The following is a 14,763-nucleotide window of genomic DNA, read 5'->3' as shown; positions in this document are numbered from 1 at the left end:
CCGCAGGTGGTGCGGACTGTCAGTGTCAATGTCATTATCATAAGGTCAAAAGTGTTCTTTTTTCTTTTTGAAGTCTTTTGACCTGAAGGACCGTAAGGTCTTTTCTTTTTTTATAATAGGAATATCTATATCCTTAGTGTAGGGAATTTTACACGACAATGTAAAATTCCCTACTCTAGGGTCTACTCTAACTCTAAGTCTCATCTCCTTGGCCACAGAATAAATAAAAATTGTTTATATTCTGTTATAATGATATATGGTCATCCAGCAAAAAATATGGTAGTATTCACTGTACAGCTTAATAGAAATAGGCCCTGCATTTCGTAATTTAATAATTTTACAAATTACGATAACCTAAAAGATTAAAAAATGATTTTCAAAAATTATTTCTTATCTTTTAACAGTTAGAGGTCATGATATTCGTAGATATTATTAGAGTTTAAGGTTTTAACGTACGTTAGAAATTTTTATTGAATATGTCTGACAATTTGCCAGTTAAAACCTGCGATTGCGGTTCAAACTGTAGTTTGGATTTGAAAACTCCAAGAAATGTATATCTTTCCGCATTTTATAAGAGGTAAGATTTTGTATTTCTTTTGATATTGAGTAAGTTTAAATAAATATATTATTTTTCAGGAGTTTTGCGTTCTACACGGTTAAACATCGAATGCCAGTGATCTTAACAAACCTAATAGACAATTTAGTAAGACATAAAGCAGAAATTAAAGAAAAATATGGAAATGTAAGTTAAACTTTACGCGTTTTGTCTTGTAATAAATGAGTTGTCGTGAAACTAGAAGAATTAATTAGTATGTATATTTAACTGAATAAGTAGTAAAATGCAAGGCACACATAAAATTTTTAAAAAAATACTAAACCTATTTAATAATTAAGTGGCATATCCCATTGTTAATTTTTAATTCAAATTGTGAATAGCTTGTTAAATATTAGTACTTAAGTTTTCTATATTTTAGGAAGCTGTAGATGAGTTGAAAACAATTATAGGAGAAATATCAGAGTTCAAATATGAGGTCCAAACGAATAAACCATTAAAATTATTAATTGGCAATGCTCCAGATGTAAACATTTATAATGAATACATTAAGAAGCAAAGTGTTGCTGAAGGACATACTACTCATTTTCATACTATCTGGCTGTTAACAGAATGTTACATGTATAGAAGGATAAAACAGATATTTGAAACAAAGTATGATAAACATCTAAATTTCATCGTTTCTTACGTCTAAATTTTCCTTGTGTTATATTTGCAATGCTTGGTATACATAGGTTTTTATTTTAATCGCAATTAAGTGTATGCAGTACACCTCATATTGATGGTAAATTTCTAGAAATTGTGACTGTCCATTTTCAATATATGCAGCTGTCATATGTTTGGAGATAAAGTAGTACCCAACAGTTCATTCGCTCCTCTTTTTTTTCCGTTCTGTTTCACCAATATTTTTAATGAAAGAGCCCTGAGAAGCTCTTCTTGTAAATTGCTCAAGTAATTAAAACCATTCCAACACAATGGCTTTCACTTCTAGAGAACATTCTGCCATGATATAGTATCTTTCATATAAAAATGCGTGAATGTCATTTAAGATTTATGATGTCAGAACCCCACAGTGTTGCCAAAACATCAGAATAGTTAGTAAGTGAGGAATTTTTAAAATGTCAACTATTTGTCAAACTATTATATTAACAGTAAATATACTTAGTTTTAAGATTACTCCAACACACTTACATAAGAAAACATTTTAATACAAAATTATATATTCTAAATTTTAAACTTACCACTTTTAGAGCATTAATAATAAAAATGTCCCACCATTATTTCTTGTTCAAAATAATCTATCTTATATGAAAGCCTATCAGCTTTCTACAGATTGTTTAGTTGTTTTGGCATAGCACAATCAGAATACACAACAATAATTAGTTTTTAATGCTATTAATCTAAATTTAATATGTATTTATAAATACAATTTATTAATATATAATATATTATTATGATCAAATTGTGTAAGAAATGAAAACATAAACAAAATTCTTACTCTAAAAAAGCGGCAACACTTTAAACAATTTTACCATACGCTGAACTGTCAAAAAATTTGAAGTATTCTCATACCAGTTGAGTACAATTGTCTAATATATTTAATTAAAATTATTATTTTGTGGAATATTAGACTTAAAGAGTTATTTCATAAAATTTATATTATTAATAATAACAAATATTTTTGGTTATTTAATTAATATAATTCTAAAATTCCCAATATAATGACGATTACATTTTTCTGATTATTATACCATGTTGACGCCTATGAAAGATCGAGCAGTTCCGTATGGGTTTCGTATTACTAGCTGTGTTAGGAAAATTTGAACTCTAATGTTGACATTCTGGAAATTTTAAATATAAGTGACGTCACTTTATATAAATTGTGACGTGTATGCATTTTTATATGAAAAATACTATACCTCCATTAATTTAACACACTATATACTACAAGATTCCCAATCACGGAGAACTGGCCATATATTATTATATTGATGACAAACAAAAATCAAAGGAAACTGCAGAAACAGTTAAATGTACTGAATTCAATGTATCCAAAAAATTTGTGAATGGTTTAAATCTCAACCCAACAGCATTATGTCCTACACAACATGCAAAATCCAGTATATACTCAGTGGGAACAAGACTCAACACAGAAGAGGACCATAAGAAGGCAGTCACAAATATTTCCTATAGTTTCTATGATTGTAGATTTAACTAGAACTTTGTTTTGTGTAGAGTAAATATTGCTTTTTCATATTTGTTATACTTTTAAATGTGTCAAAATACGCCTTTTTATAGTATATAACATCTTAAAACTTTTCTCTTCCAATTGATCACTTTTTTGCATGGCTTACTTATCTTACAATTACATTTTTGTTACACACTCCCTTAATCTTCAATCACACATATATTTTGAAATTTTAGACCCCATCTTAAGGATTATGATTATTTTGAACATCAGAAGCAAGATGCATACACAGGAGCCATTCAATTAATAGAAAATATGAGTGAATATGTCATACATGTTCTTAACAACCAAAACCCAGCAGACCAAAATGAATTTATTAACATGTTAAAAGTAAGTAATAAATTTTCTCTATTCTTAATTTTTATCTCCATTCTTTGATTTATTATTATTACAGTTTCAAAATTGCTGAAGTCATAAATAAGTATTTATTCCATATTTTGTTTAAAACTAATGCAAACACATTTAATTAATTCGAAAATATTTGTAAAAGCTTTAGTAGGCACCTTATAAGCAATTATACAGGGTGGTCCTTAAGTAATTGTACAAAAAGAAACAGTAGATTCTACACTTTAAAATATTACGATTTAAGCCAAATTGCTTTAATAAAATGTTGATATTAAGAAAGATACAGGGTGTTAAAGTGCAAAATTAAAATTTTATTTTTCGCTATAACTTTCATGTTTGTAAACATTTATGCATAAAAATTTACAACTGGGTACTTTTAAATATAAGAAATTATAATTTTATGCACACTTTGATGTAGCTGATAGAGGGCGCCACATATGTGGCATCAATTTGCGCTTAACTTTTTTGCTCTTTGAGTTACCTGTATTTGTGACAAAAAATATTAAAGATAAATTATTTTAACAAAAAAAAGGTATACCTGTCAATAAATCCAAAACTCAACGGTTTTCGAGATAATTGCATTTTACAAATCTGCTGCATAGTTCTGATTTAAGGCAATTACTCCAGGCAACGAAGGAAAAAATAGACAAACATTAATAAAATAAATGTTGGTATTAAATACCTTTAACTAAAGTTAATTGTTAACGAAATATTAAATAAAATAAATATATCAGCAGGATAATTAATAATAGGATTTGACAAAAAACAGAATAATAGGATTTTACATCAAACATTTTACATTTTATAAACCAAATTAAGAAATAGTTAAACTAAATAACATAACTTTTTGTCAAAGTAAGTGTTCGATATATCCACCATTTTCTTTAATTCATTTGTCAATATATTCCATAAAAGATCGTCTCTTATAGACACGTTGTTTTAATACGCCCCATACACCAAAATCAAGCGGATTAAATTCTGGGCTATGTGGTGGCTATAATGTATAATGGATGGATATATTCTTTTGGATACTAATCCAAATATTATGGTATATTATGGAACTATATCTTATTTGTCGCAGAGGTTAAATAATGTATTAAACTATAATGTCTCATTCATTGGTTACTTTTATACACACAGAATAATATATTGATGACATTACTTATTTATATGATTACGTTACAGCTTACGAGTAACTATAATTACATCTTGAACAAATGGACTATTATGAATAACTAACGAACTAATAATATGCTAAACTAAATTGCCTGTGTGTTTACTATATTTATAACAATATCGGTTATTAGGCCAACAATGATGTTTTTGTAAAAATGCTGAGTCTTTAAGGTTGGATTTGTAGGAAAAGTATTATGAAACAAGACACATATGTTGTTATTCAATACCTGTGCTTTAGTTTCTAATTGTCCTAATAAAAAATTAAATATTTATATCAATATCTCACCACATTGCCAAGGAATATGATTGCCACGACCAATCCAATGTTCAGAAAAATTATATTTAAGTATATTCTCACTGCCTTCTCTCTAGAATGTGGTGGTGTACCATCTTACATAAACCACATATTTTGGGTTTCCAGCATTTTACAATAGGGAAAAAGTAATACAACGCCAGTAGGTATAGAAACTTAAGAAGCGATAGAAAAGGGAAATTGTAAACATGATGACGGCCAACGTCTGAATACGGACACGGCACCTAAAGAAGAAGATGAAGAATATTTTTTCCAATAAGACATTTAGCAGCCATAATAAAAATTTTGTAATGTTACATTATTATCTTTGAGTTGTTTTAATAAGAATAAACTATGAATTATGCTTATCTACAGGTATTCAGTGCTTTACCGCACAAATATCACAACTAAGAATTATTATGCAGCTGACATATAAAATGCGATTATCTCGAAAACAGTTAAATTTTGAGTTTACTAACAAGTATACCTTTCCTTTGTAAAAATAATGTATCTTTACTATTTTTTAACAAAAATATAGTTAACTTAAAGAGCAAAAAAGTTAAGCGCAAATCTATGCCACACATGTGGCGCCCTCTATCGGTTACATTAAAGTATGTATAAAATTATAATTTATCCTACTTAAAAGCATCCAATTATAAAATTTTGTCCAAAAATATTTACAAACGTAAAAGTTATAGCGAAAAATAAAATTTTAAATTTCCACTTTAACACCCTGTATCTTTCTTAATATAGCTGTGCATCAATCAGCTTGACAAAGGAAATAAATGTAGCCTCTTCAAAGCCCTATCTTCTTATTACACATTAAGGTCCAAGAATAGCAATATTGTATATTATTATTAAGACTTTATAAGAATTAAGACTATTATTAATTTAATCTAATTAATTTCAGCTCAATTTATGGGGAAACAAATGTGATTTGTCTTTATCATTAGGAAAAGCAAGTGATATGTCATCGCTTTTTGATACTGCTGCTTTAGATCCTTATATTTTGTGTGACCATTCCAAACAAATTTGGGAAGCCATATCGACAGATAAAAGTTCTGATATTATAGGTGAGTTACAGTGTACTTACATTTTTCTGTTTTACAGAATTTATACCTTGAAGAAAATAAATTGTTATATACTGTTATATACAATTTGAAGGTTACCAGGCATTGGGTTAATATTTACATTTTACTATCTATCTCTATCTATATAAGGATTTTTACAGCTGTCGTCGCTTTCCTTCTTTCAGCCAACGTCTCTAGTCCTTTCTGTTCTGCCATTCTCCATCTCTAAGGTCTCGTCTTTCCATGGCCTCGTCCACTTCATCCCTCCATGATCTTCGGGGTCTACCTCTTTTCGTCCTTCCTATTGGGCTTCAATCTGAAATCTATGCTATCCACCTTGTATGATCTGTTCTTCTCACATGTCCATACCAAATTAAACGTTTTTCTTCGATGTAGCTGAGTATGTCTTGTTCTACTGCCATTCTTCGTTTTACCTCCTCATTTCTGATGCGATCCATTTTTGTCACTCTGCAGCTTCTTCTCATGAACTCCATTTTAGTTGCTGTGACTTTGTACCTGTTTCGTTTATAATTCTCTTCTTTGTACTTCTGGTAATCTGTCTATCCCACAGTACCCCGTTCATTTGTTTAATACATGTTCTTGTCTGTACTAATCTGCTGGTTATCTCTTGCTCGGTGTTCCATTTTTTGAGAGTATGAATCCTAAATATTTGAATTTGTCAGTGCCGTTAATTTCCCTATTATCGTCCATTACCAAGTTTCTCACTGGCTCTTGCTCTGTTGTTAAATATTCGGTCTTTTCTAGATTTATTTCCAGTCCATTTTTTGTGTATCCCTTTTCTAATTTTCGGAGCATATAGCACAGATCTTCTTCATCTTGAGCCGTTACCACTTGGTCATCTGCAAAGCTTAATGTGTACAAGAAGTTGTCCCGGATTGGTATTCCCATCCCTTCACATTTCCTTTTCCATGGTTTTAATATTTGTTCGAGGAATATCTTAAACAGTTTCGGAGATGTAAAGCATCCCTGCAATAAGCCTTTTGTGGTCTTAAATTCTTTGGAGTATTTATTGCTGGTTTTAACTCTTACCTTGTTGTTGTTGTAAAGGTTTTTTATGGCTTCTATTAACCTCGTAAGTTATTCCGATTTCCTTCATCGTGTCCCATAGTTGTTTTCTGGGGACCGTGTCATATGCCTTTTTTAAATCTATGAATGCCATATGTACTGGTCTATTTTTTTTTTCAATTAATTGTTGGAGTGTATCTATGTGGTCTATACAAGATCTTCCTGCCGTGAACCCCGCCTGATCTCCGATTTTATTTGAGATAGATTTTTCCAGTTTTTCTTTCAGTATTTTTCCATATAACCTGCCTATACATGCTATCACACTGATGCCTCTGTAGTTCCCGCATTTCTTCTTATCTCCCTTTTTATATATCCAGGTTATATATGCTTTGGACCATTCATCTGGTATTTCGTTCAGGTTTATAGCGTTACTGAACATTTCGTGTATAATTCTGTGTAGTTTGTCCGTTCCGTACTTAATTAGTTCATTAACGATTCCTCCTGGTCCCCCTGATTTTTTGTTCTTTAAAGTCTTTATGGCATTCTTTACTTCGATTAATGTTATTCTGATTTTGTTGTTGTTCCTGTTCTGTGTCCGTCTCTATGAAATCTGGGCGGTTTTCTGTGAGTAGTTCTTTATAGTAGTCTTCACACTCTTTTTCTGATATGTATTGTATTTGGACCTTTTCGTTGTTATTCTTCCTTAAAGATTTCAGTATTTTCCAGGATTCCGAATTCCTTGTTCCTCCTATGTATTGTTCAATTTGTGCACATGTTTCTTCCCATTCTTCATTCTTTTCTTTTGCCCTTCTTCGTTTTACTTCTGTTTTTCTCTTTGTACTTCTGTGTGTCTTCTGGGAATTGGGTTCTTTGTTTATTTTTACTTTGTGTTTGACGTGCTCGTACGTTTCTAACACCGAAATCCTGTAACTTCTGGTCCAGTTTTCTCTGGTATAGGTCCCTTATGGATTCCTCTTGAAGTAAATTTATGTTGAACTTCATTTCTTCTTCTTTCTGTTCATTTTCTACTTGGTCTTCTTCGTGTTCCTTCTTCCTTCTAGTTTGGTGTTCAACGTGTAGGGGAACCTCATTTGTGAAATTATTAATCGGTGGTCAGTGCCACATTCGGCTCCTCTCTTTACTCGTGTATCTCTAATTTTGATAGTACTACTTTTGCTGACAATTATGTAATCGATAATGGATCTGATGTTTCTCGTTGTTTGTACATACGTGTATTTATGTATGTCCTTATGTCTGAAAAAGCCGTTAGTAATTTTCAGATTGTTCAGTTCGCACAGGTCAATTAGTCTTTCTCCGTTATCGTTTGTCACATCTTCTCCAAAGCGGCCTATCGTGTTATCATTTTGTCGTTTCCCTGTTATTCCATTTAAGTCCCCTGCTATTATTATTTCTTGTGTTGGTCTCACTTTTCCGATCTCTTCTTGTAAAGTGTCCATGAACTGCTACCAGACTGTTACAGACTGTTATCCGTAGGGCTGTATTCATTTTACTAACAGTTAAAAATAACCGTTAGAAAAGAAAAAGTTGGTTGAATTCTCTCCAGTGAAATACCTGTCTATTGATTTGCCACACATACTCTATTCTGTATTTAAAATTAAGGTTTTGTTGTACTGAAAGGGAGAGGGTAACGAATGACATGTATGTCTATATTGTTTGATGTCATTGGAATAAATATCGAACTGTTTAAGCCTTTTCACAAAATACAATGAATATTGCCAAATATTTGGGTGGACAACCATGTATAAGAACTAGTGATTGATTAATAGTAATAATTTAATTGTTCTGTAGCTAAAGGATATAATTAACTCGACTGAGATTAAATTGATATTTTTTTTTTTCAGATATTGTTTTTGATAACTCTGGCTATGAAGTATTTACTGACCTATGTGTAGCAGATTACATAATAACAAAAGGTTTAGCAAAATCAATGCGATTGTACGTAAAAACTATACCTTGGTTCATATCAGATGTCATGGTGCATGATTTCCATTGGACAATAAACCAATTAAAAGCTAGCGAAAATGATAATCTACAAGTATTAGGACAAAGGTGGTCCAAATATATTGAAGATGGAATATGGACAATAGTTGCTTCAAATTTTTGGACACTACCATATGATTTTACCTACATGGCAGATATAGATCCACAGTTGTACAAGAAATTAGGGGAAGCTAAAGCAGTATTTTTCAAAGGGGATTTGAATTATAGAAAATTGTTTGGGGAAAAAAACTGGGATCCAACAACTTCTGTCGAGACAGGTTTACAATCATTTCACCCATCAAAGTTGTGTATAATTCGAACTATCAAAGCTGATATTGTTGTTGGTATTCCTAATGGGATCGCGGAGGAAATCGAAGCAAAGGATCCCAAATGGATGCACAGTGGAGAATATGGAGTTATACAATTTTCAAAAACCAAAGTTGCTATTCAATAGTTACAAGTGTTAGGTAAAAAGTCTAATGAAATGTATAATATATTGCTCGAATTAATATTTTATGAAATGTTTTCTTAGCCTATTGTGATATGTATACAGGGTGATCAACTTTTGTGACGAAGTCTGTTATATCTGTTATTTTAGGAGATACCAAAAATATTTACAAAAGCAGGGTCTTCCATAACATTGTACTACATGAACCCCTTAATGCCAGAATTTATCAAAAAATTAAAATTCACTTATGTTATTAAAAATGGCAAAATCAAAAAGTTATAATAATGAAAAGTTAAAAAAAAAAGTTATTTTGATATTTTAGGGGGATTGATGCAAATTTGATACTATTGTCATTAAAGCTTTGAATTTATTAATCAAAATACATACTGTTTTTTAATCCATAGTGCTATTTAGTTTTATCTCTGTTCATTGTTCTGTATTAAATTGTTTAAAACAATTTGAATGTTTATTTAGATATAGATTCACATTACCCTGATCACAAGCCACATTTGGGATGTTTCTCAATCTTACCAGTAAATATGTCAAAAGCATGTATAAGTCCATTGCTATCACAAATTATGAATATTTTGTAACCCCTTTTATTGGGAAGATATTGCTTTAAACCTGATTGTCCCTTGAACGGGACATCTGCTAGTCAACACTGAGAATTTGCTCTTGGGGAATCTGTAAGAAAGATTCTAATAGTTTGTCTATAGTGGTATAATTTTATATAATTTATCACGATTTTGATGAGTATGTTCAGGTACTTCAGTATTATCATTTACATGAAGTTGTCTTTTTATTTCTTCCCACCTATCCCTACTTATTACATCTGTAACCTGAGTTACTAGAATTTAATGTGCCCAAAACATGCAAGGCCTTGGAAGACCAAATACAGACATGTAAAGAGTAATTCCAAAAAATTGTTCTAGTTCAAACTGTGTAAAACCTTAGTGATTGACACAGGTTATTTTGAAATAAATAAAATCTATTATTACAGTATATCTATAACCATATACAATAACAGATTATATATAACGCATTGTCAACTGATGCAAATTTGTGACAAACCATATAACCTTGAGTCACATGTTTTTGTTCACTATTAGTTCAATCTAAATCTAAATATCATATTCATCTATTTATGTATCAAACAATTACAAAATATTTTTATTGAAAGCACTTGCCTTTTAGTTTTTTTATAAATAATCTTGCAAATATATGACTATCAATTACTAACCAACCCAAGAATACACTAAGAATCTACCTTAGAATATAACCCCAAATAAAATAAATGGCTTGCACAAGCATAGCTAACATACTTAGGATTGTACTGAATTCGCTGTAATCATTAAATGATTCAAGTTAAGTCTACAAAAGTTACAATTAAAATTGGTTTGTATCAAATTACCTTACTCAGTGTTAAAGATAGCTTTTTAAATGAAGCACCCTGTATTTTATTTTAAATTCAAAACCTTCACTTCCTCTTTTCAAGAATACAAAGTTGTTTTGTGTTATACAGAGTATTTAAAAAGTTATAACCAAATTTCAATGAAAATCACAACAAGTTTCAATATCATGGTTTTTATATGATTGTCAAAATTCATAAAAATGATTTATTTCTCTAATACTCTTTAAATCTAATAAACAGTAAGTAAAAACACAAATTCATTATTTGTTCAGTATTTTCAATGCATCACCCTGTATTTTATATCACTCCTTTTTCTTGAATGAACCTAGAAACAAACTGCATTTTAATGGAATGTCCTTTTTACAATTCAAAATAACTAAAAATAAAAAATTGTAAGAGTAAGTTCACTGTACAAAGACAACTTCTACTAATCTCTTAGTAGTTTCTATAAGTTTACCTTTTAAATTTAGCACATCGTTAAATACATTTGGCATAACTTTAAATCTTTTATAATAAATACTTTAAAGAATTTATTAAATTCATTATCATTATCATACAAATTGAAAAGACTAATATCTTATGTTTACTCAAACTCTCAATAAATTTTAATATGCTATCTATAGATCTTTTGTATAAAACTACAATTTTAAATGTTTTGGGTTGTTACTTTTACATGATTATATAAATGTTAAGAAACCTGGTGTTTTTTATTCTAAAATATCCCAAAATAAACATCACAAACAGGAATTGGGTAAAAATAACTATTGCATAGCATTTGCAATAGAGTTTACCATTTTTTGCAGATTGAACTTAAAAAACAAATTTATTGAGAAAGATCACTACATAATTTGTGTGAAATAAGAAGTATAAAGTTTAAGCAGACATATTGATTAAAGGAACATGCAAGAGTGGTAAATTATTTCCACCAAGGAGCCCAACAAAGCTTATTGAGCATAAAAACTTGGTTGTGAGTTTGAATTCAATGGAAATGAGAATTTTATTTACTTTCAGATATAATAAGTGATTCTTTGTAAAAACAATGAAGCTGACTACTACTTAGTAACAAAGCAATTACACAATTATTCCAATCAAAACAAATAAAATATATCAAAATATGGATTAGATAAAAGAAAAATATCTATATTACATCCAAAATTTCAAGTATTAACAGTAAATTTTAAGGCTGAATTATTTTAACAATTCTAAAAATTCAGACGAAAGCACATTTTCTGTAGATATCTGAAAAGTCTAATTAATGAATATCTTTTGTAATTTGAAATCTCTTATTCTATACTTATAAATCATAACTACCTATAATTTCTTAAATCTTATATTTAGAAAAAATGTAGAAAACATAAAAATTAATTTTATATTTTTGTACTCAAAACTTATACTAATAAGCGTTCAATTTCCTGCTGGATCGTCTGAATTTGAGGTTTCAATTGTGAACCTTCATTAATTGTAACACTGCATGCAATCACAGATCTTGAAACCCCACATGCTCTTCCTAATGCTTGCTTAGATCTGATAAAAACATATGGGACATTTTTATCTTCACATAAAAGGGGTAAATGCAATAAGATTTCCAATGGTTCTGCATCAGCTGCCATAACTATGAATTCAGCTATACCTCGATTAAGCGTTTTTGTAACTTCATTAGCTCCTTTCCTCAACTGCTTGTAATTCATAGCTTGCTGGACAAGATTTAAAATTTTAGTTGTTAATGTAGCGTCGGCCAATGGATAAGCTTTTGGATTGATCTCTTCTGCCTAATAATAGTAATAATTAATGATCTGTTACTAGTTTGGAGAATATTAATTTACTTACCATTCTGATGATGTAGAGACAATTCTTTTGTATACTATAATGACCAAAAACTGTTAACTCTGTCCTCTCTGCGACTTTTTCGCTTCACTGAGGATTAGAGAATATAAAATAAACAAACGTGGTTCAAACGCGCTCTAACCAAAGAAACAATATTTTTAGGTTAAAGAAAAGCGTGTTTCTTTTAAATCGTAGAACGTGTTCTTCTTTTTTAACATATACCGTAACTGATTATCTATACAAATGGTTCAATAATAATATGAATCTTTGAATTAACCAGCAGTATTTTATACAGAGGAAGTGTAAACACTTAATGAAGTGTAAATTCTAATGTAATTATATATGAAGCTCCACACTTCACTGTTTTTTTTAAAACCATTGTATACAGCCACCCACACATAAGGACTGTGTACTCTTTAAGTTAAAGGAAGAAGTCTTTGATATCTTGAAGTTGACAATTTGTTCAAAAATTTCATCAATTCAAATTTTAGACGTTTGAAAAATTATTCATATTCAAAACATTGGTCTCAGTTACAGCATATACTCCCACAGTTATTGGACTATAAATATTATTAAACACTTCTACATTATTCTACAATATGTCAGAAGTAAAAACATTTAGATATATTGAAGCAAAGGTTCACGAAGAGCTTTATAATAATTTATATTTATTATCACGAGTGTATGAAACTAATTCAGAGTTTAATAGAGTTTTTAAGAAAGATATGTTTGTTAAAAACAACAAAGCAGCTTTTTATGAAATTGTTTACTACTTGTTGGATACTTTGAACCGGGAATTAACAAAAGAGAAGTTAAAGTCATGGCGTCCTTACGATATTAAGGGAGAAAACAAATTTCGTAGTGAATTATTAAAGTATATTAATGAGTTAAATATCCATTATACACATGCAAATATTCCTCCTATTATGTCCTCGCATTTAATTTCACCTGGTGGATTCAAATTTACAAAATTTATGTTAAAATTATCACAACTAGTTATATTTGAATATCTACAGAATAATAGTAGAGCCCTATTATTATATTGTCCAATACAGAGCACAAATGCCACTCTAATGAAAGCAAAGTTTGATAGTATAAACAGAATTACTTTTGAAGTTAAACTTAGAATTAACACAACATTAGAGAAGTTTCAAGAAGATTGTAATAAACAAAAGAATGTTGCAGATTCACTGGTAAAAAGCTTAACTGATTTGGATAAAAGTATTTCTACTGCAAAAAAGGTTCAGTTGACAGCAGAAGAGGAATTTTTCAATAAATATACTGTGTATCCTTCAATAAACAGCCTCGAAGACAAAATTGTTTCTTTGAATTTACTTTGGAACAGACTTTCAAATATTCACAGTTTATTAGAAGATTGTAAATCTATTCATGAATACTTGTTGAGTAATGATTTAGTGTTGCACCATACAGTGAATTCACAAAAAACATCTAATTGCCAAAAAGAACAAAAATTGAATTTACCAGAATTTTTCACTACAGTTGCGACATTGTTAAATAGCAAATCATTAGAACTACCTATTGTAGATAATAGTTTCATAAGTGAAAGATCAGAACAAATTCGGAGCACTACAGAAAAGTATCTAGATTTAACAAATGAGTTTAATACAGACATTCAACAGATAAATGCTCATGTTAAAGGTTTATTTAAGAATTTGAAATATATTGAGAATTATGTTAAGCTTCAGTTACTAAATAATAAATCTGAATCTCCAGAAGATAACTTAGGTATACAACCTTTAGAAGTTTCTGAATATTAGCATTATAAGTTTTATTATATTTTTGTTAATAAATCGTATCTACATTAAAATTGTATATTTTAAAACTCTCCTATTGTATATACATTAAGTATATATATATATATATATATATATATATATATATATATATATATATATATATATATATATATATATATATATTTTTTACTAAATACCTGCAAAGTATTGAGGGATATACAAGAAAAAGAAGAGATATGAATAACAATGAACACAAGTAAAACAAGAGATAAAGATTTGGTTTATGTTTAATTATTCATACATACTATTCTGCATAATGTTTGACACAGATTTGGACAATGACAGATCTACCTTTTTTGAATTCTCTCTATTCACCTATCTTATATTTGTCTATGCTTCTTGTGATTCTGATTAAGACCTAGGATTCAACTAAAATAGCAATACACCTGTTAATTCTCATACTTTGATTTAAATCCTTTTTTGTGGATGGGTCATAATATTGTCTCTCCCCACAAGTTGATCACATAGTATTAGACTTTACTGAAGCTGCTGTTACCAGCAGTTTTGTCAACTTCATAATTTTTTGAAATTCTGGAATAACAATTGTTGGTT

At 29.5% G+C, this 14,763-nt stretch overlaps 3 protein-coding genes across 3 annotated transcripts; 2 read left to right on the top strand and 1 right to left on the bottom strand.

Moving 5' to 3' along the window:
* The first annotated feature begins 208 nt into the window (after positions 1 to 208).
* On the top strand, positions 209 to 9,352 carry LOC140447955 (damage-control phosphatase ARMT1-like). The gene is made up of 6 exons (XM_072540922.1): positions 209 to 577; positions 637 to 742; positions 975 to 1,207; positions 2,978 to 3,131; positions 5,525 to 5,687; positions 8,573 to 9,352. Exons 1-6 carry the CDS (start codon positions 477 to 479, stop codon positions 9,163 to 9,165), a joined length of 1,350 nt encoding a protein of 449 aa, XP_072397023.1. The 5' UTR covers positions 209 to 476; the 3' UTR covers positions 9,166 to 9,352.
* Positions 9,353 to 11,886: 2,534 nt separating this feature from the next.
* hoip (NHP2-like protein 1 hoip) lies at positions 11,887 to 12,585 on the bottom strand. Its single transcript, XM_072540924.1, has 2 exons — positions 12,398 to 12,585; positions 11,887 to 12,339 (listed from the first exon to the last, which is right to left on the bottom strand). The coding sequence occupies exons 1-2, from the start codon at positions 12,398 to 12,400 to the stop codon at positions 11,959 to 11,961; spliced, it is 384 nt and encodes a 127-aa protein (XP_072397025.1). The 5' UTR covers positions 12,401 to 12,585; the 3' UTR covers positions 11,887 to 11,958.
* Positions 12,586 to 12,857: 272 nt separating this feature from the next.
* Positions 12,858 to 14,222, top strand: dgt6 (dim gamma-tubulin 6). The gene has a single exon (XM_072541634.1). It carries the CDS (start codon positions 12,994 to 12,996, stop codon positions 14,170 to 14,172), a length of 1,179 nt encoding a protein of 392 aa, XP_072397735.1. The 5' UTR covers positions 12,858 to 12,993; the 3' UTR covers positions 14,173 to 14,222.
* Positions 14,223 to 14,763: the final 541 nt, after the last annotated feature.

Source organism: Diabrotica undecimpunctata, chromosome 8, assembly GCF_040954645.1.
Source record: "Diabrotica undecimpunctata isolate CICGRU chromosome 8, icDiaUnde3, whole genome shotgun sequence".
Classification (NCBI taxonomy): domain Eukaryota; kingdom Metazoa; phylum Arthropoda; class Insecta; order Coleoptera; family Chrysomelidae; genus Diabrotica; species Diabrotica undecimpunctata.
This window is presented reverse-complemented; position numbering and strand designations above follow the sequence as displayed.